The sequence below is a fragment of the Rhinolophus hipposideros genome, assembly GCF_964194185.1.
Source record: "Rhinolophus hipposideros genome assembly, chromosome: 8".
Taxonomy (NCBI): domain Eukaryota; kingdom Metazoa; phylum Chordata; class Mammalia; order Chiroptera; family Rhinolophidae; genus Rhinolophus; species Rhinolophus hipposideros.
Genome location: NC_138054.1, coordinates 25,607,671 through 25,629,528, shown reverse-complemented (window position 1 = coordinate 25,629,528; position 21,858 = coordinate 25,607,671). Strand labels below are relative to the sequence as shown.

Here is a 21,858-nt window from a genome sequence, read left to right as displayed (position 1 = left end):
ATGTATACCCTTGACAACTCAGTATACAACTTTTCCTTTTTTCTTAGGTTTTATACATTTATTTGCTCTGTCTGCAGTTCTGGACCTGAATACCTCAAACGTCTACCATTACAGTGGTAAGTGTGAACGTTTCTGTGAAGGAGCAAAAGAGAGCCATATTCTTAAACCGGCAGGATGAAACTTTGTATACATTTACTTGGCTCAAATAAAAACTTTGGTCTTCTTTATGTCTGGCTTTATTTCTTTTATTTATCCTTAAACATGATGTCATCTTCACCAAAGATTATCTAGTTTCATTGCTAAGGTAATAAAGCCAATCATTTTCTAATGGCATAAAATGTAACTTTTAAATATCTTTTAGATCTTCAAAATTCTCATTCGTGTTTCCAGTTCTTTTGGGCATTCAGAATACCATATAGTATAAGAGAGAAAGTCCTTAGTCCTTAAATGTGCCAATTTCTGCTTCACAGTAATTCTTGGGCATGGGAAGTGTGATGAATGTGGGGGATTTACTGATAAAATGCTTACCTATACAGTAGTTCCCCCATCCACCGGGTGGGTGCCTGAAACCATGGATACTACCAAACCCTGTGGTTTTTCCTGTACATAAATGCACTTTACATCTTCTATTTGGTGAATTGTAGACATTACTATTGAACTTTGGGCCCATTATTTAGCAAAATAAGGGTTACTTGAATACAAACACTGTGGTACTGCGACAGTTGATGTTGATCTGATAACAAAGATGGCTCCTAAGGGACTAATGGGTAGGCAGTGTATCTAGCCTGGGTAGGCAGTACAAAAGGATGAGTCATGTCCTTGGTGGGGCAGAGTGGGACAGCATTCGATTTCATCATGCGTCTCAGAACAGTGCTCAATTTAAAACTTACGAATTGTTTACTTCTGGAATTTTCCATTTAATATTTTCATACTGCGGTTGATTGCAGGTAACTAAAACCATGGAAAACCAAACCAAGGATAAGGGGTGGGGGCGGCTACTGTAGTTAAGTACTTAGAAATTTTTGTTATAAATATTTTACATATTTTAGGAAAAAGTAACACTTGCAAATCAGATAAAGTCTGTTTAAGTATGACCTATGCTCTAGTTTATATGTAGTAATGAAAACAACATTTTTTATTGTAAGTTATTTTATCTTGAAGTCAGATTCTTTTTGAATGCATTTTAAGAAGTTATTCAAATATCTTTTAGTTTATAGTTACTATTCAGGATAACTACATGTTTAGTTCATGTTTTCCAGTTATTTTCATATGTAATGATTCATTATATTGTAAATTTGACTTAAGATATTGACCCTCTGGTCATCTAAATACTTCATATAGTATTTTAAAAATTGCTGGTGTTATAAAAAATTGTGTGATTTCTTAGCAATAACCAAGAACCTTGTTTTTGCATATTTTGATTTTGATTTTTTTTTTTTTTATTCCAGGGTAGATATAGCACACTTATGCCTTTATAACCTAAGTGTTATTCACAAGAAGAAATACTTTGATTCTGAACTTGAGCTTATGACATACATAAATGAAAACTGGGATAGATTACATCCTGGAGAGGTACGTGGTTTTAGAGCTAACTTCATTAGCTGCTTGATGTCTTTTTTGTTTTTGTTAAAGCAACTAAAACACATGTATAAGCCACACATCTAAAGTAGAATTCTAGTTTTAGTTCAGGGAAAAATAACTTTGGCAAGGAAATTAGGACCGGCCCTCTCATCTTCCTGTTTGTTGCCTGTTAACTAGGAAGGAAATGGAGGAAGAGGAAGTGAATTACTTGAATCTTCCATTTTTCTGAAGTGAGAGTCATTGTAGTTAAAGATGGAAGGTTGGGAGAAATCCTTATTATTGGGTATCTTACTTATTGATTTCTACTCTTTTTCTTCTAAGTTTCCTATACACTTAAAGATGTAACTAATGCTTTTCTTTATAAATCTCTTGTTGGTACTCATAAATCTTTGACTTCCACTAATAGTGTTAGAATAATGAGTTAGAGTAGTGAAGCTATCTGGAGTTGGAGATTTTCCCTCTCATTCAGATACCTCATTTTTCTTTTCATTTGGGAGGTTTAACCACTCATGCTGGTTTACAAAGAATCCTTTTTTCAATGCAGTATAAAAGTTAATGCACGTTCATTGAGAAGATTTTGACACCATAGAATAGCACAAAGAAGAAAGTAACTAGAATAATTTTAATTGTTACCTGATTTTAGCATTCATTTGGAATTACTGAAATACAGGTTAACTACTCTTAGGTTAAATAAAATTTGTTTTATAATGTGTGGAATTAGATGTATGAATTTTAGTTACACAGTACATTTTGAGGTAAAAACTGTGTAAACTGATTTGACATTTAGGGAGAATTTCTGCATTTGTAGCTTTTAGACACGTGACAGTTTATAAGGTTCATATCAAATAGGATATCAAGCAATTTTGGTTTATTGTTCTTGGGGTTTTATGGCATATCACAGAACATAAAGCACATTTATTTAACAGCTAGTTGATAGATCTGTTGCATAAAATAAAATAAACATTTGCAGAATATTTAGATTTTAAAATGAAGGATATTTATATGAATGTCTAATCACTGTTGTACACCTGAAACTAATATGTAATATGTCAACTGTAATTGAAAAATTATTAAAAAATAAAATCAGGGATAACATTAAAATCAATTGTGCTAAGATATACCAAATGTTAGAAATTGGAATATAACACACTTGTTAAGTTTTCTGTTAAATGGTACTTTTTCAGGATGAAGTTTGAGTGAAAATGAGTGACTTGCAAATTTGATCAGTTTTAATAAACTGATTAATAATAAAAGAAAAATGTAAGTGTAGGACACTACTAACTGTAGTGTTCTTTATAGTCAACTTAATATGTAATGCTCTAATATATATTTATTTAAAATGTTTTCTTTCTAGCCATGATTCTTTCAGCACGTTATACAGATACATTTGTATTCCTATTAGTACATTTTATGTTTTACATGATTAAATTCTGCAGTAGTTACTTCATGTAGACAGTGGGCGAACACATAAAAACTCAAGTTGTTTTATTTATTTCAAATGCTATCATTTTAAATTAAAATATAAGTAATTTTAATTAAAATTAAATAATACTAAGTAATTAAGTAATACTAAGTAACTAAGTAATACTTAGATTTTAGTTATAGGAAACAATAAAAATCACAAGTAGTTTGTTTTATTAAAGAAATGAGTTCAATTTATGAATTTCAGGTGTCTCAGTTCCAGTTGACCTGATACGTATCAGAAATTTATTTCAGCAATAGATACATGTTTTCATTTTCTGTAGTTTATGAGACAATGTCTTAAAAATAAGAAATTTCAATTTTTTAATTTTTTGCCAATATGGAAAAATGTTTCTCTTTTTGTTTAAAAATTAAGATAAGCATGATTACAATCTAATAAAACTTTACAACAAATTTTACTTTTCTGAGGAGTGTTCCCCCTTTTTTGAGCCATCAAATTATCAGAACAAATGACTTTCAAATCATTTCTCTGCATTAAAAAAAAATATTCATACTTCTTAGATTATTCATGTGTACTCAGCCTAGTTATTTACAGATGGAAGTTCAAGTTTTAATTCTTTGTTAAGTTTCTACATCTTTATATAATACAGACCATAAAATGTATGCCAGTTGGGAATGTTTATTCAGTGACTTTCATCTAATTTATTTATAAATGTTTGTGGTAATAGAAACAAAGAATACAAATAATGGATTTTTCTAGACTATTAAAATAATAAATTTTTGGTTAAGTGAAATTGAGTTGCAAATTGAATTTTGTAACTAATCCAAATTTAGATTAACAAAAATTTCCATTTGTGTTCAAAATTTTAAAAATTAGCATTAATTACTTCCAAAACATGGGAAATATTGTATGCTAAGTATATTATTGGTTAATTGAGTACCTTGGAGTACTTGAGAGTCATTTTGAACATCAATTCTCATACGTACTATAGATTATATGACAAATACCTGCTCTAGAAGTTCCTCCTCAAAAATGAAACAAAACAGAAAAATAGTTGTGATTTTGCTCTCTCAAAAAGTGGAGTTTCCTCCCTTATCCTGTCTAGTTAAAAGAAAAAAAAATTTTGTGATGATTTGAGAAGTTGAGATTTTTATGGCATTTTGTTTAGGAATATAATGGACACCTAGTCGTGGGGGGGCACTTTTTCATATTTACTATTTGTGAGTGGTATTTCTCTGTCGTTTGGGAAACCTAGTAAATAATTAGTTACATTTCTAGTTATTTGGAGCAATCTTATATTGAATCCATAGTATTATTTGTTTAGTGTATTATGCTTTTTGTTTCTTGACTGCTATAAAGGATATGCTGTGACCTCTTAATAACAAAAAGAAGTTTAAAAAGCGTTAAACTTCTTTTGGAGAGCATATCCTATGATACTGAAAGGCAAATTTAACATTTATGTATCATATGTTTTTCGTAGTTAATTATTTTCAGGATTGCTGTGAAAAGAAGCTGAAACTTTTAGACCATATTAGAACATACAGCTTGATGTGTTTCCTTATGTGATTTGTTTTTTACATTTTGAGAGTTAGTGACTTAATGCTTATCATATGTGAGTATAGCTATTTGAGAAACGGTGTTTTGAAATGTTTTCTTTAAGATAATATATATGTATATATATAAAATATTTGAGTCCCCAAATAATGGTTGCTTAAGGTTTTTTACTTAGAGTTGAGATATCACTGTTTACCAGATTGCTTTTGGGAGTTGAAGAGAGACAGTAATACTTTCTGGAATCTGCCTGTTATCATTTGTCTTTGATTTCTAATGTGATTTGAAACCCTAATTCTGTAAGGACAACCCATTTTTCTGTTAACTGGTCTTAACAATGTTTGAGTGCTACTTCATTTTTGAGAGATTTAGGGAAAAAAGCATAGATAAAACTCAAATGAAATACTGTGGCAGAAATGATGTTTTGGCTAGAGAAAACTTAGTATGATAGAGGTGGTAGAGTATTTTTAAGTGAAAATTGTAAGAAACATGGTTAACAGAAATATTTGGGGCTTTGAGTGTTATATATTAGCATACAGTATTAGATTGGCAAACAAATTACTTAAACTGTTTGGCATGCTTAGGCCTATGTGGCATAGAATTCAACATGAGGAATTGACGGGTGTATTTTATTGAAGGGGGAAGAGTTGTAACTATACATAATAGCGTTTATTCTGTATAGAAGTATACAACCCTGACAGTAAATGCATAGTTTGAGATTGGTGTCTGTAGAAGGAGGAACAAAAATGATTATTCTGTTGAATATACGAGGTGTGATCAAACAATACAGTGAATGTTTAAACACCAAAAAAATTATTACAGTGAAAGACGCATTGTCATTAATCCCTCAAAATAGTCCCTCTCTCATCAAACACACTTATTCCATCGTTCTTGCCACTTTCTGAAGCAGTTCTGGAAGTCCTCTTTTATTAGTGTCTTTAGATGCGTTGTCATGGCTGCCTCAATGTCCTGAATCGATTCAAAATATTTTCCTGTCATGGTCATTTTGATTTTGGGGAAGGGCCAGAAGTCGCATGGTGTCAGTTCCGGTGAATGAGGTGGATGAGGACACACCGTATGTTTTTATTTGACAGAAATTGTCATACCAGTGATGTGTGACATGGAGCCTTTCTGTTGTGATAAAACAATATGGTGAATGCTGCTGCCGAGTGTCATCCAATGGAAAGGCAGGATCTTCAATACAGGAAACGGTGCTTCAAACCTTAGTAACAGTGTGTGACAAGTTTTGTTTTGTTCGGTGCAGTCAATTTGGTGTGAACTACGGTTGAGAGAAGGGGTGTATTAAAGTGTGCCATAATCGTCCTCCATCATGACAACGCTCCATGTCACATATCTGTCTGGTATACGGCAATTTCTGTCAAATAAAGACATTATGGTGTGTCCTCATCCACCGTATTCACCGGACCTGGCATCGTGTGACTTCTGGCTCTTCCCCAAAGTCAAAATGATTCAGGACATTGAGGCAGCCATGACAGTGCAACTAAAGACACTCACGAAAGAGGACTTCCAGAACTGCTTCACAAAGTGGCAAGAATGATGGGATAAGTGTGTTCGAAGTGGAGTATTTTGAGGGAGATTGATGGCAATGTGTGTTTTACTGTGATAATTTTTTTAAATTTAAACATTCACCGTAGTTTTTCATCACACCTCTTACGTGTTATGAAACTCCTGGTCAGATGGAAGAGCTAGAAAATAATGTTCTTTTAATACAGCTTATTTGATTTACACTATAATATTTGCACTCTTAGTTTCCAAACTACTGAATAGGATCCTGTATGTGAGTTGAAATGTAGAACTCTATGCAAAATAGTCCCAGAGTTCTGAAGGAACGTACTTACAGATAAAATTTCTGAGAAACCATAGAGTAAGTAGCCAACAGAAAGAAGAGAGTTCCTTGTGATTTTCAAAAAGTAGAAAAGAGTGGATTTGAGAAATTAGAAAGTCATTTTTGTTGTTGATTGTCAGCAAAATTGTAGAGCAGATTTTTCAAATACATGGCTTGTGAAGATTAAAAAGCAGTATGAAAAAAACACTGATTTATTAGAATAAATCATGTTAAATAACCCGGACTCTCTTTTGTTTTGGTTAGCGACACTGGTATGTCAACTGCTATGGGCGTAGTGTAGACATAGTGTAACTCAATTTCTTATAAGATGCTGAATGTGACCTGGCTAAAGCAAAAATTAAATGGATTTGTAACTAATTGAATGATAGTAGCAAAAGCTGTCAATGGCTTTAAATATTCCTGAGGGAGATTCTAATGGAGAGCCACAGGATTCTGTCTTTGTCTCTATCCTCAGTTCAAGAATGATGACAGAATCAAGAGAAAAGATCATCTTGAACACTGAGCTGAAAACAGTATCAGATTAACAACAGTTATAAAGCTCTGCTTTTAGGCTTAAATATACAAACAGTACAGAAGAAGCAGGTATGATAGGGGATACTTGATTTGATAGAAGTTCATCTGATCAGAGTTTAGAGTTGGGATGGGGAGGGGGATGATGAGGAAGAGGATGGAATTAGTTAGCCAAAGCTTCATATGAAATAATTATGTGATATTGCTGCTAAAAACTTTAACCTAATCTTATACTTAGACATAGCTGCTGTCAAATATTTGAAGAACTATCTTATAAAAGAGGGAATAGAAGAGTTCCAGGAAGGAAGGTTTCGTCCACCTATGGAATGGGCTCCCTCAGTAGGTGCTTCAACAGCTTTCATCAATGGTAATAGTTAAGTCAAGGTTGAATGAATGTCAGTACTATAAAAGGGATTGCAGTGTATTGATGGAAGCTTGAATTAAATGGTCATCTAGAATCTCTTTCAAGCTTTAAAGTCTGATTCTTTGACTTTTCCTTTAATAGAAATTCTCTATCATTGGACACTTAACAAATTATAACAGGAGAAAGTGGTATGGAGGAATGAGCACGAAGTTGTCCTATTTTTTAATTATAATTTTCTTTGAGCACCCAACACACATTGGCACAGAATTGTCTCTCAATGAATGGTGAACGAATGGACTTATTGTCACTTTGGTTTAAGTTCTAGCTCTCACTAACCAGCCTTATGAATTTGAGCAGTTCATTTAATCTTTGTTAACTAATTTGTAAAATGAAGAGTTGGAGTAGATGATTGTGTAAGTTTCTTGTACCTCCAACATTATATTTAGCAGATTTGTTTGCTCTTTTTTGCTTGAAGCAGTTCTGAGGTTTGGGAGTTTTAACTGGTAAAGAACGTAATTGGTAGTAATTTTGAAAGTGAGTTGTGATGTGGTTTTTTTTTTTTTTTAAGTTTTTTAGTTTTTGTGACTTTAATAGAGGATGGTCCTTTTATAATTTAGATTTTTATTTTTTATTTTTTGCCATTGGGGCCCAGTCTTTAAATTTTGAGGAAGAGGCAGAAATGAATCTGAAGGAAGCCCTTTTGTAACAAAATAGAATATTTTCTAGAATTTAATATTTAAATTTTAAAATGGTTTGTGATGATAAGAAATTACTGAGCCATTTTGGATTTTGGGTTTGGCTAAAGTCTATAATTGTTAAAAAATAAAATCCCCAAATTTCACGGTAGTTTTTAAAATTACAGAGATTATTGGTTTGTGCTAATATTAGAAGTATTGGGAAATAAAATTGTATGTTTCTCACTACTTTTTATACTCCCTATTCATATCTATTAGAAGCTTTTATGGTTGATATTAAAGTAACTCAAATATATTACTTCCCCAGGTTATAGAATTAAAATAAATTTAATGATAACTGATCAAGTCCTATTTTGTAGTATCTTACAGTTTACAGTGCAGGATTTATATTCACCTTTTTAAAGCCTTGAGAGGTTAAATGACCTTAGATCACACAGCTAGTCAGTGAGGACCTGGAATTAGAACTTAGACTTCTGACTATCAGTCAGTACAATTTTCTTCTGCATCATATTGCCTCTATCTAGCCCCTATATATAACTAATTGATGAAATTATAGTGCGTTAAATTGTTTCTTGATACTTCACAGCTGGCAGACACACCAAAATCTGAAAGATATGAGCATGTTCTGGAGGCATTAAATGATTACAAGACCATGTAAGTTGATTTATTTTATGTGTCCCAATGAGGGAGACATTTATTAAATATAAGGAATAATGACATTGTTTAAGAATTGTGGGATTTGTGCTTAGAACTAGTACATAACAATTTTAAACTTGCTAATGTTCTATTCTCTTTCATTCAGAGTAGAGCATTGATTCTCAGAGCAATCCTATAGGAGTGTGAATTTGGCCTGGTCATTTGCAAATGCTAGTCAGAAATGACTTGTTTTTCTAATGCAAGCTACTGAAAGTGAAATAAAATCTTGTTAGCTGGTGGGGATATGCAGAAGATAAGTGTATATATTGTAGAGAATATGGGTTTCAAAATGTTTGAGATCTTTTATGATTTTAAGATTTGTTATTGCCATCGGTTATAGAAAAGTAGTATATTAGTGGTCTTTAAGTTTTTGATAATTAAGTGATGTTTGATATTTTCTTGTATATGTCTTTTTTTTTTTAACCAGCATATGTATATTTCTTAAAAATACTTTCAAAAAGCAATAGAAATTTTTTTTTAAATGTATATGCTGGCTCCAACCAACTATTGACTTACATTATAAAATTTTGTTGGTAACAAGTTTCTAGTTTTGAACTTGACAGAATTTCCTCATTAAAAAAGTGTTAGTGGCTAGATTTTTAGGCCAGCTCAACAAGCCATAAAGTACCTGACCAGATACTGTATTGGTAAAAATACTTCACGGGACAATGAATTCTGTAATCCAGTTTAGGGTGCCAGAAATACATCTGTTCCTGTTGTGGTAGAAATGGAGGGCTCCCCCTTTTCAATTCTACGTAAAAGTGGAAGAACAGTCCAAGCATTTGGTAGTGCTTCTTGTGTGTAGGCAGGCAGAACTAAGATAGATTGGGGGTGTTTTGGAATAAGGACTCTAAAAACTTGGGGAAAGGGTTAAGGAACAATTTTTCAGATACCCAAACCCATAATAAAGTCACATTTCTCTGCTCCAATTTCAGATTTGACGCAGTAGGTACTTCTTTTATTTTCTGGGCCTCTAGGATTGGTCTCCTACTTTCTTTAGCAATGCTATTATTACCTATTACTTTCTGACCATGGTTTCTCACAGACACACTCTGAAATAGAAGTTTTTTCCTACACCTTTTTTGAGATGTTTTTAACAGATGACATTAAAATATGGAAAAACATCGGGACTAAAAAGATACCACTATATATTCTTCTTTCTTTTAAAGTTAGATGCCATATTTGAAAAAGAAGTGCTCTTTTTCCCTTCCTTCTGATCTTATCCCCCCTCCCTATTGACCCATCATATTGTCTTTGTAATGGCTCTGGGGCAGATAACAATCAAGGAAAGCAAGGGGAAAGTGAGTTTTTGTAGAATTGGGTGGACTTTCATGTATAAAGGCTTTATATTTGAAAGTTATGAGTTAGGGTCTGCTATGTATATGTGTTCAGTTTTTAAATGTTTAGTTAATTTTTTTAAAAATTTAGGTTTATGTCTGGGAAAGAAATAAAGAAGAAGAAGCATTTGTTTGGGTTGCGAATTCGTGTTCCTCCTGTGCCACCAAATGTGGCTTTCAAAGCAGAGAAAGAACCTGAAGGAACATCCCATGAATTTAAAATTAAAGGCAGAAAGGCATCCAAACCTATATCTGATTCAAGGTAAAAGTTGATCTGTGGCTTAGTTTTTCTCTTTAGTTTATTTGTAACTAAAAATGTGTGTTATTTAGTTTCATTAGTATATTTGAAAGTACAAGTGGCAGTTACCCTAATTTGTTTTACTGTTTATAATTTTTTGCTTAGACAAGTTACAAGGAATTAAATGCTAGATGTTTATTTATTTTAGATCTTAGGCTTTCCAGGAATAAGCCCTATTGATTTGGTTAGCAAACAGCTTAAGTACTGGCCTGTTCATTTGTTTGTTCATTTCTCATTCATTCATTCATTCCATTTACCAAGCTAAGTGCTGGGGATATAATAACAAACAAGACAGACTTTCTTTCTGCTCTGATAAGGTTTACACTAGAGTGGAGAAGAAAGGCGATAAACAAGTAAAATAATTATAGATCATGCTAATGCCATTTAGAAAATAGCATGCAGATTTAGACAGTACTGGGATGGAAAGAGATGAAGGGACCTGCTTTAAGATGGAGGCTTAAGGAAGGCAGGTTTAAGCTAAAACTTAAAGAATGAGAATTACCTAACAATTTGAAGAACAAAGGGAAGAATACTGCAGGTAGCAGAAATAACAAGTCTGAGGCTGTGAGGCATGTTTTAGGAACTCCCAGAAGGTTTGTGAGGTATGAATGAGGGTTACAGAGTAGCATCTGGATGTTGGAAAGATTGGGTGGGTCTTGATTATATAGAGTCTTGCAGGTGTCATAAGGACTTTGAGTTGTTTTCTGAGAATAATGGGGGGAACTATTTAAAGATGTAAATACATTGGATTATTCTTTAAAAGTACCTCTTTGGATGCTCTTTGGAGAATGGATAGGTATAGAGAGGTAAGAATAGAAACAAGAGAAAATTAAGAGTCTTGAAGTTGTCTAGGTAAGAGATAGATCATGGTTGCAGTAGTAAGTGGGAGCAGTCAAATGGAGGGAAAGTAAATTCAAAATTTCTATCGAGGCAGAATTTATTGGCTTTGCTAATGAATTTATGAAAGAATGGAAGGAATGAAATTAAACAATACCCAGATTTCTGGGTTGGGGGTTAGGGAGAGAGGTCAGATTGAAGTGTGATCGAATCTGCCCAATTTACATGTCAAAACTGGGCTTTTTCTACAAATGAACGGCATAGGGAGATTCAAAATAGTGATGATAATGATAATATAATAATAATAATAGAAAAGGAAATAATCTTTAAGAATTCTGAATGAGGAGGGAGAAAGTGGAAAGAGTATGTGTTCTCAACTCTAGTTTTACTGTGAAGGGAAGTAGACAAATGTAATAGAAGCTGAAGAGGGGACAGGAGTAATTAAGTGATGGTGTTTTAGTAGATGGAAGATAATTGGAATCTGTTTTTGTGCACTAATAGGAATAATCCAGTACTGAGGAGATTGGTATAGGAGATAGGGGAGGTAATTGAAGATATTGTAAAGTATTTGAAAAGCCAAAAGGGGAGGAATTTAGAGCCTAAATGTGGGAGTGGCCTTTGATAGGAGGACTCACACCCTTCTGTTGAGGTGAGGTGAAAAGGAGAAAATGGGTACAGAGGCTGGTCCAATTGTAAATTTGACATTTGGAAAATGACTAAAGTTATTGCCTGATAGCTTCTATTTTCTCAAAGAAATAACGAGGCAAAAATAGCTGAGAGGGTTGTTCAGAGAGGGAAATTTAAGGAGCAAATAAAAGGTATGAGGTAGTCGTCTTGGAGAGTAAGAAAATGTAATTACAGAGGGTTGACAGTGCTTCATATTCATTTGAGTTTGTAATAAAATAGATATTACTTCAAGGTTTCTTTTCCTGAAGGAAAGAATATTCCTATCACTTTCAGATTTTATTATTAATACTTTGCTAACAGTTGCTCATATGATGAATTAGAAAAAAGGCTTGCTCAAATTTTGTTTCTCATTCCTATCATGATTTTTATAGGACACTCCCATTTGTGGTAGCTTCCAGGTTTTTATTTGTTGCCACCAGGTAATGGTTCAACTTTCTTTATAGGCACTCTTAGTTCTTTCTGGGCCCTATATATGAATTGGTTTTATATATGAATTAATCTGAGAGTACTTTCTTTATTCCAGGGGTCCTTTATAAATTTTATGTTGGATCATTTTTCAAAAAAGAAAATGTATTGCTCCATCCGTCTTATACCCTTGAGACTTTTGATTATAGTTCTGGTTATGCTTTGTTTCTCTAGCTCTCCTACTTTCGCTTTTCCTTGTCCTTCCACCTTTATTCCTCTCCCTTAGTTTAGCATCTGGAGGGGTAGTCTTTCCTAGTTTTCTCCATTCACCTCTTTCCAGCCTGTTACGTTGTATTGTTCCTTTTCCTTGTTTTTAATTGAATTTTTCTGGATAACTTTCTTGTAGCACTTAACTCGTTTTATTAGTTTGCTTGTATACACAGTAATCACCTAACTATATTTTGAACCCTGAGCACAGGGACCATCTTTGTATTTCTGTTATTGAATAGCCCCTTTATATAATAGATGTTTGTTGAATAAATGAAACAGATGTTCTTTATGTTGATATTTGCCCTTTTCTTCCCTTCTATTAATTAGAGATATCCTTGACTATTGCTTTTTTCGTGCTATTGCTTGATATTTGCTTTTATGTCTCAAAAACGGATTTTTAGAGCTTTCTAATTTAGCTCTTGGAATGACTTACTGCCAGATATGAAGGATTCCTTCCTCCGTTATACTTTGACACCCTGGGCTTCATTCTCTTTCTGATTAGCATCATTCAACAATTAATATTTATATACATGTATAAATATTATTTAGATATATACGCCTAAAAGCTACCTCTATGTATAGCTACTGTGCTTTTTACACAGATACTTGCTGGCTCTATGAAGTTCACTACTAATTCCTAATCATTTTTAGTAGTAAATCCTTGAAACATCCTTCAGGTACCCAACCTAAACTAAATCACTGAAGTTTGGGGTACTTTGAACTCTTCAATCGAAATAGTAGTTTGTCTTTTATTTTATTTTTAATTTTTAGGTGGCACTTATTTTTTACAAGTTTATTAAAGAAAACTTTTTTCTTAAACTTTCATTTGTAAACATCTCAAGTCAAATATTTACATTAGAATGTATTATTTATGTACTTGGCTAAACTTACAGATTCAGCTTACATTTAATTTTCATTTTATGTTACCTTTAATATAAAATATAAGTATAACCTAATTATTATATAAGTAGAGATATAATAGTGTATATTGTTCATTGTGAGTTTTTTTTGTTTTCTTTATGCAGAGATTAAATACATAATGGTTTTATGTTTCAGGGAAGTCAGCAATGGCATAGAAAAAAAAGGAAAGAAAAAATCTGTAGGTCGTCCACCTGGCCCATATACAAGAAAAATGATTCAGAAAACTGCTGAGCCATCTTTGGTAAGAGAATATGTTGGTGTATGTTCTCAGAGAGGTAGGATGCTTGAAATTACTGAGAAATCTTTTCAGCTTACTTGAGAACCATGCTTTAAGTATGTATTTTTTATTTTCCAGGATAAGGAATCAATTTCAGAGAATCCTACCTTGGATTTACCTTGTTCTATAGGGTAATAGAAAGTTATTTTCTCCTATGCTAGGAATTTTCTTTGGGGGGTGGGGTGGGATTAGTATTTCTATTGTTATGTAATATAGTCGTTATACCATTTTAATTCTTTTGTCTCAGGAGAACTGAGGGAACCGCACATTCATCCAATACCTCAGATGTGGATTTCACGGGTGCTTCCAGTGCAAAAGAAACTACCTCGTCTAACATTGCCAGGCATTATGGGTAGATATTTGTGTTCTTCTTCTTTATTAATTTTCCTGTAGACTCTTTTTCTTTGTGAAGTGATGATTAATGAAATTTTTAGCAATTGAAAGTGATACAAGTATGTTTTTCACCTTTTGAGACGCAATCCATATATGGATTTCTTAGGTTGCTCATATTCGTTTGAATAATTTTGCTTTTCAGAGCAAGACATTAAAATTTTCAGATGTGTTAGGAAGATTGCTAAGTGCACAGAGAAGAGGTATAGTGGTGTTAATAGACTGTGCTCTTTTCAATGAGACCTTTTTATGCTTTTAATATACAGGTGTGCCTTGCTTTAGGAAGACTTTATTTATTTTTTTATAAGTCTGAATCAGTAACATGAATCCTTGTGTTAGTAGAAGGATATTTAAACTCAGGATTTTTATTAATAGTAGACTTCTCTAATATTTTATTTAGCCTAAGTCTTCAGAAGGACAACTTTGTCCTAGAGTATGATTTATCATTTATGAAAAGTTTCATTTACTTGGGGTCAAGAGTTATCAGCTTCCAAGTTTTATACTTCCCTTTGTTTAATTTTTGTTCACAATTCAAAAACTGCTCTTGTAAATTATATAAAATTCTAAGTGTTTGAAGCTTGAAATGTAACTCATTTTTGAATGGATCTTGAATAATAATGTAAAATATATTTTTTTGGCCTCTTACCAAGCATTGTCTTAAGCTTTTGACATACATTGTTTTATTTAATTTTTAAAGCAGTCTTTTGAGTGTAAGCCCTGTTATTTTCATTTTGCAGATAAGGAAATTGAGACTTAGAAAGTTTTGAGCAACAAGTCCAAAATAACATGTTTAGCAAGTACAATAGAGCTGGAATGGTAACTGGGGCAGTATGATTGTGAAGTCTTTGAATTTGGCTGTTATGTTATATTCTCCCCTTATTATAAGAGTGTAAAATCATTGAATTTCTGAGCTGAAAAAGACCTCAAAAATTATCTAATTCAACCCCTTCACTTAATCTTTTCACTTCGAGAAGACAGATGATGAGAGATTTGAATTTGGCCACTGTCACACAGAGCTAGACCCCTGACTTCTAGTTTATGCCCACTTAGTCCGGTTCATAACATTACTCCGGTAGGCCTAGAACTGATAATAAGAGACCCTTTATTCTAGTTCTACCATCTGTTTAAGTAAATGGAACAGTGTTTGTATATTAGTAGGTGCTAATTAAATATTTGCTGCACTGAATGAATGAATGACTTGTTTTCTTTTTAATGATAAGACTGTTGACAAAACCTGACTTATGAATAGGCCTCTTGGTAAGAATTTACCTCATTGGCCTTGTAATTCAAAAATTTCCTCTTGATTCTTCAAAGCTTAATAGAACATAGTTAAGGAAGAAAAAGCTCTTCAAAGGTCAGCCCCAAGAAAGTGATGGAATCTAACGAAGGTAGCGAGTGATAATCCATTTATATAGCATATATTGTTTTGGTTTAGCTAATTTTTATGTCCGCCAGGGTATATACTTATAACAGAGTATGATTGTGCAGTAAGAAACAAATCAAAGAACATATTGTGTGGGCAGAGGATGCTTTATAAACTTAGTAGACAATTTTGGCCTTTTTTTGTTCCATAGTTTATCTGACTCCAGAAAAAGAACCCGTACAGGAAGATCTTGGCCTGCTGCAATACCACATTTACGGAGGAGAAGGGGTCGTCTTCCAAGAAGAGCACTCCAGACTCAGAACTCAGAAATTGTAAAAGATGATGAAGGCAAAGAGGATTACCAATTCGATGAACTCAACACAGAGATTCTGAATAACTTAGCAGATCAGGAGTTACAACTCAATCATCTGAAAAACTCCATTACCAGTTATTTTGGTGCTGCAGGTAGAATAGCATGTGGTGAAAAATACCGAGTGTTGGCTCGTCGGGTGACACTTGATGGAAAGGTGCAGTATCTTGTGGAATGGGAAGGAGCAACTGCATCCTGACTGTAGGACTGAACATTATGTTCACTGCACTCTCATTTTCTGTAGGTACCGTTCAAAGCCCTAAAGGAGTCTGGCTTTTACTATCTTTCTTAAAAAAAGAAAAAAAAGTCAAAAAAATTCACAAAAGAAGATGATACTAGCCTTAACATGTACCTGTCAATGTTATGGATATTGTCATACAAAGATATCTTTTAAAAATCAGAGACTTAATTTTTTAAATCTTAAGATTTGTAGAGTGTTTCTAGGATAGGATATTAAAAATGATTCAAACCCATGCATGGTGTTAGACAATTTTTCTAATTATTCCATTGAGTCAGTTTTTGTGATTAGTGGTTATCAGAGCAAACAGATCATGTAGATATATAGCACAAGTATTTGAAGAAACATTGTCTGTTTTGTTACCAAAATGTTGGAAAAACTTTATTTCAGTACCTTTTAGATTTCATAAAGTGCAGTGTATATAATGCCTACTAAAAGACTGTAAAATATTGAAATTTTCTTTCAAGCAAAGTGTAAAAAATATATTGAGCCTGTAAATTGCTCTGTGACTAGACTTCATTGTCGTCTTAATATATTCTTTGCATGTGCATATATATACACACAGGTGTATATATATGTGTGTGATTATGTGACCTATGCAATACAAATTATGGGAATGGGCAGCTTTGGAGTATATATCCCATAATTCTTTTTTCAGGAATAGTTGCAGTATTTACACAGCAGCATTTCTTCTCAGGCTTTTATTGGGTGCTGTTGCTTGCTATGTATGAAGAGAAATGTGTCAGACAAGGTTAGTGTGTTCTGAAGAAGGGTGTGAACAACAGTGTTCATGGGCTTTTAGAATGCTTTTCTCTTTCAGTCCTTGTAACTCAGCTGTTCAGTACCTAAAACAAATTCAACAATATGAACATTATCTCCTACTAGAAGTAACGTTTTCAAGTTTTCATGGCACATTATGATTGTAAATGTCTCTCAGTTTTAACAGTAAGTCTATAGGAGTCCTGTGAAGATTCCTGAAATGTCTGTAGTAACTGTTAGTCATGTTGAATAAGTGTAGTATGAACAAAGTATTTTATTGCACAGGGTTAACAAGCAGTATGTTGCCTGCCAAGGCTACTGCTGTTTTATTACAACATTACCTCTTGTTTTTATAAAATGTACCAAGATTTAAATTGATAACTTTATTTTACATGTAAAAAAAACCAATTTCTTTTATCACCAGTGTTAGAGTTGTCTTCTGTTTCTTTTTGTTTTGTTTTGTTTGTTTTCTTTTTTAGCCAAAGAGTAAACAGAAGAATATTCTTATTTTGGTGGCATTCATTTTATTCTTAAAAATGATTGGTGGATTTTAGCCTAAAAATTGGGAATTTGCTGCCAAAATGAAAAATATGTAAAGTGTAGTGATTACAGAGCGCTAAAAATGTGGGTTAGTACTTATTTATTCCATTGATTGATTATTTGACTGTTTATAAAGAAAGTTGCTTTATTTCTTTAAACATCTTCAAAAGATGACCTTTTCTTATCACATTATAGCCAAAAGAAGCAGAGAACTTCGTTGTCCTGCGTCTGGTTCCTGGTTGGCCAGGTATAAATGAGCTTTACAAAAGTGCAAATTAAAAACTGTCACTTCTGTTTACCTCCACCAAAACTTGATTTTCCCCTAGCTATTAATTTAAAGTTGCCTTTCCTGCAGCTGCAATATTTTGAATAACACACAGAGTTTGTGTTGATTTTGAATGTTTGTTTATATCTAGGGGTAATGGAAAATGTAAATCCCGTGTAACCTTACTCACTCCACCTGTATCATATAATTTCATTTTCCCCAAAGTCCTTTAATTCTAACTGAACACCAGCAGTATTTTTAGTAACTCTTTCTTTGGCATATTTGGAAGATGATTTATTAAGCTGAACTGTCTTTAGACGTAATTATTGTGAATGTCTGTTTTATTTTATCATGGTGGTTCACTTGGCTCTGATGTTCAGTTTGTATTTTTGGAATTGCTTTACTTAGAATTAAAACAGACCATCATTAAATGTGTGTATTTTTTAAAGAGCTAATGAGTTTTGCTTCTGTATTTGCTTGAAAATACACACTGGTTCAGTAGATGACTACTTTTATTTAGCCAGGGAACTAAGGATTTTCCAGTTCCATTGTAAATATGTTCACTTGAATCATTTATAAAATTTTGCTTTCATTTTCCTCTTGTCCCCCAAATAATATGAATAATTATTGCGTGTTTATCTTAAATGATCCTTTAAAAAAATTAACTGTTTAGCCACCTTGTACACTTTATACTTGAAAGACAGTATATACCTCCCTCTCTGCCCTGTCCCTGAACTTCAAAAAAAAAAAAATCAGACTTTTCAACTGTTTGCTTCTTACTACATAGAAGGTGTCACTGTTCACATAAAAGGATATTCTATTTTTTGCCTAAAAAGCTTTGCCCCTAGGCTACAGAAAGAAAAGATGTAAAAATAATATATGTATTCATTTCAATTCCATTTTTATTTCAAACAAATACATTTTTACAAATACCCTGATAATAAATGATAAATACAGATTGTTAGGCTCTGACGATCAAACAAGATCAGAACATGAGCTATCAGAGCTCTAATGTAGGAGTGATGAAGTTAGATCTTGCTAGATACATTTTATTACTAAATGTTTAACAGGATTGAATGTTCATGGATATGTGACTTGAGGTATGTGACTTGAGGTACCCCTCTCTCCCCTTTTATTTTGCAGAATATGTCCACCTATGCATGTTTAGTTTCTGTTGCTTGTATATTCAGGTTTCTATTTTCAGTGTTGTGGGTAGTACTAATTCTATTTTTTGGTCTACTTGATTGAGTTTCTACTAGTACTATTAAGTTTTGATTGGAACATGATCTGACTTGCATTGTTACAGCAGACTTTTTTATAATGTGCTTCTCGAGTTGTTTGAATGAAGATGTAATGGCAAAGGAAGATGCCTGTGCAACTTTGGGAAAATACTTTTTAAAATGCTGGGTTTGTATGGAGAGGTTTTCCTCTTTAATTATATTTGAGTATCTCTATGACTATATATTCCCAAGAGGCTTCTTTAGTTTCTTCTATGGCAGTTGATCTGTCATGTCCTTTCCTCAGGAAAACAAAAACTTGACAGTTAAATGTAAAGTGAGAATTTCATCTGATCGTGGATTCTTTTCTAATTAATAGTAGTTAAGAAACCAGATGTCTGACTGATATAAATTTAGATATGGGAGAAGCTGTGAAAGCAAACCGGCTCACTGAATAAAAAGTAAATGGGAGCAAGTACAATATTTGTAATTTTTAAGTTGTAATCTCAAAGTGTCTTGGAGAAATAGCTAGTTCAAAATATTAGCTATTTTTATATTAAAAATTAGAATAAGACTGCAAATATAATAGCTCATTCAGGAAAAATTTCCACTGGATTTAAGCAAGCAAACAAATGAACAAAGTCTTCAAAGGTGATAAAATGTACCTACTGGATAAAACAAAAATATATTTTGTCATTATCATTAGTTTAATTTCTGTTCCTTGTATTTACTAAAAGGTGTTCAATTTTTTTTTAAAACCCTATAATGTACTTTGTAAATGAGGGTAACAGATTGGTTCTAAACAGGCACAGATTGATTCATGAGGGGCAAAAAAACTTTAGTTAATGGTTTGTGGCCCTCCAAAGCTCAACTCTATCTGACAAAAATGTCATTCCTGAGTAATTATTTCTATTGACTTTTCTTAAGTATCAAAAGAGCAGCACTAACATCAAGTTCATGGAACATACACAAAATGTGTGCAAGGTCAGTGCTACGAAACTATGGCAAATGGATAGTTATGTTTTGAAGGACTTTGTTCAATCTTGAAGTCGCGTAGTGAGAGGGGTCTGCACATGCCTGTTGGCTTCCGTTGACTCCCTTGTGGATGTTGTTTACGTTTGACCCGTAGTGCTTTTGTTTGTGACCTGGGCTTCGAGAATTAAATAAAACTAGTTCATATTTTGTTACTTAGTTCTGCCAAGGTTATCAACCCATTGTTAATTATGTCAAGCCCTGAAAAGAAAAAAATGATAATACCTGAATGAATGTCTAGCAAATAGTTAAAAGTTTTTTCATATCAAACAGAAGTTAAAAGTAAGTTTACCAGAAACAATTTTTATAACAAATTAAGTTTTTCAAATGTTTTACTTTTGCTGGAGAAATACTGTTTTTAATTTTTAAAAATTGGATTACATTGCTATTATATGTTTATATAAATTGATAATTTGCATATATAATCTTAGATACATTGCAATTTAAGTAAATAGATTACATTCAAAGATACTCAAAATGAAGTTATAAATTTAAATGTTAATAGCAGTGTCCAGTATTAGTAATATATACTTAGTGCAGGATTATAATTAGTGTTGTTTTAACCACTAATTGACCTCAAACATATTTTATCTCTAATACTATTAGTAGAATGTAAAGAAATTTTCCCCATACAGAATTTCCTGTACAGAATTAGTGGAATGTGAGGAATTTTTTCCTATACAGAATTTGAGACAAAAACAAAATTTTGTTAGCATATCAGTCCCCTTTGAAATAATGTAAAACTTGCTTAGATATCCCTGAAGTTAAACTTTTCCTTGAGGAGACATGAAAGTTTCAGGAAATGAAGCTTGTTGATGAGAATTTTGATAGGGAAAGCTCTGGGTTCATCTAATACATGGAGGCACAGTTTTGGTTCCTGTATCCCTCTTATCACCAAATCTCTCCCAGAATCCAAGAACATACCTGTAACAGGTCCATTTATTGTTATTGTTTATTTTCTTTGTATTATAAGTTTGCATAACCTTATGTCTTAGACTTTCTGTATTATTTTTACCTCTGGATATGAATTTTCCAATGAAGGATTATGTCATTAGAAACCCATTCTTGATACCTGTTTATACACTATTAAAGACCAGAAACAGTTAAAATGCCACTTTGTTGAAGATTTTCTGGAATGTGTTAAGTACTTCATGTTTTTCAAAACAGTATTCATAGCATGTTAACCTTTTCCTAATTACTGAGAGATTGTAAACGTTCATTTATTGTATATTGTTGTAACACGGTATTCTCAGGGATATAGACGTGGTTAGGGGAATCTTGTTCTTACTCTTAATGACTTAAAGTAAGTGGTGATTTTATGTTAATAGCAACATCAGTATTAATAGTATATACTTAGTAAAGGATTGTAATTAGGTTTTTTTGGTATATTTTTACATATCTTCTGTAGCAGTCTCATGTTAATAATCCATGTTTATTCACAATGCATTGAGCATCTTTCTCCCTTTCCCTTCTCTCCCACCTAGTTTCTAAACATTATTAATTTGCTATAGACTGGAAAGAATTTAAGCAGGGTTGTCTGGAACAAATAGATAACCATGTAAAAATAAAATTTTAAGCCTTATTTTACCCACAGTTGGATGTTTTTAGACTCGAGTCAGGGTTTGAGAGTGATTTCCTTCTGAGAAAAAGTAAATGGCTTTTCCATATTCATACTCAAAAAAGAAGTTTTCCTTTTTCCTTTCATTTTTATTTTTCTTCTTTTATGATATATAAGGTGGTTGGGATTTTTAGAAACCTGACAGCTGGATAAGTGCGATAAGACTGTAATGTAGTCTAGAATAGGTCATTTTGTGACTTTAATCAATCTTTAGATTTCCTTAAAGTAGCAAAAATGCTTGGAAAACTAAGCACCATGGTCCATGGTTTTCTGTGACCTAGTAACTGGAGTAAGACAAAAGCAAAATTACAATACAGTTAAAAAAAATATATCAATGGATCTGTTAC

The 21,858-nt window shown here is 32.7% G+C and overlaps 1 protein-coding gene across 8 annotated transcripts in view; it reads left to right on the top strand.

Annotated features, from left to right (window-relative positions):
- MTF2 (metal response element binding transcription factor 2) overlaps positions 1 to 18,092 on the top strand; it is a 61,408-nt gene extending 43,316 nt beyond the window's left edge. For all 8 annotated transcript variants that reach the window (XM_081055983.1, XM_081055981.1, XM_081055984.1 and 5 more), the window contains 8 exons: positions 48 to 116; positions 1,449 to 1,572; positions 8,578 to 8,645; positions 10,116 to 10,286; positions 13,578 to 13,683; positions 13,798 to 13,850; positions 13,967 to 14,071; positions 15,684 to 18,092. In XM_081055983.1, the coding sequence (XP_080912109.1) occupies positions 48 to 116; positions 1,449 to 1,572; positions 8,578 to 8,645; positions 10,116 to 10,286; positions 13,578 to 13,683; positions 13,798 to 13,850; positions 13,967 to 14,071; positions 15,684 to 16,041 (1,054 nt within the window). In that variant the 3' untranslated portion in view covers positions 16,042 to 18,092. The remainder of the gene's footprint in view (positions 1 to 47; positions 117 to 1,448; positions 1,573 to 8,577; positions 8,646 to 10,115; positions 10,287 to 13,577; positions 13,684 to 13,797; positions 13,851 to 13,966; positions 14,072 to 15,683) is intronic.
- Positions 18,093 to 21,858: the final 3,766 nt, after the last annotated feature.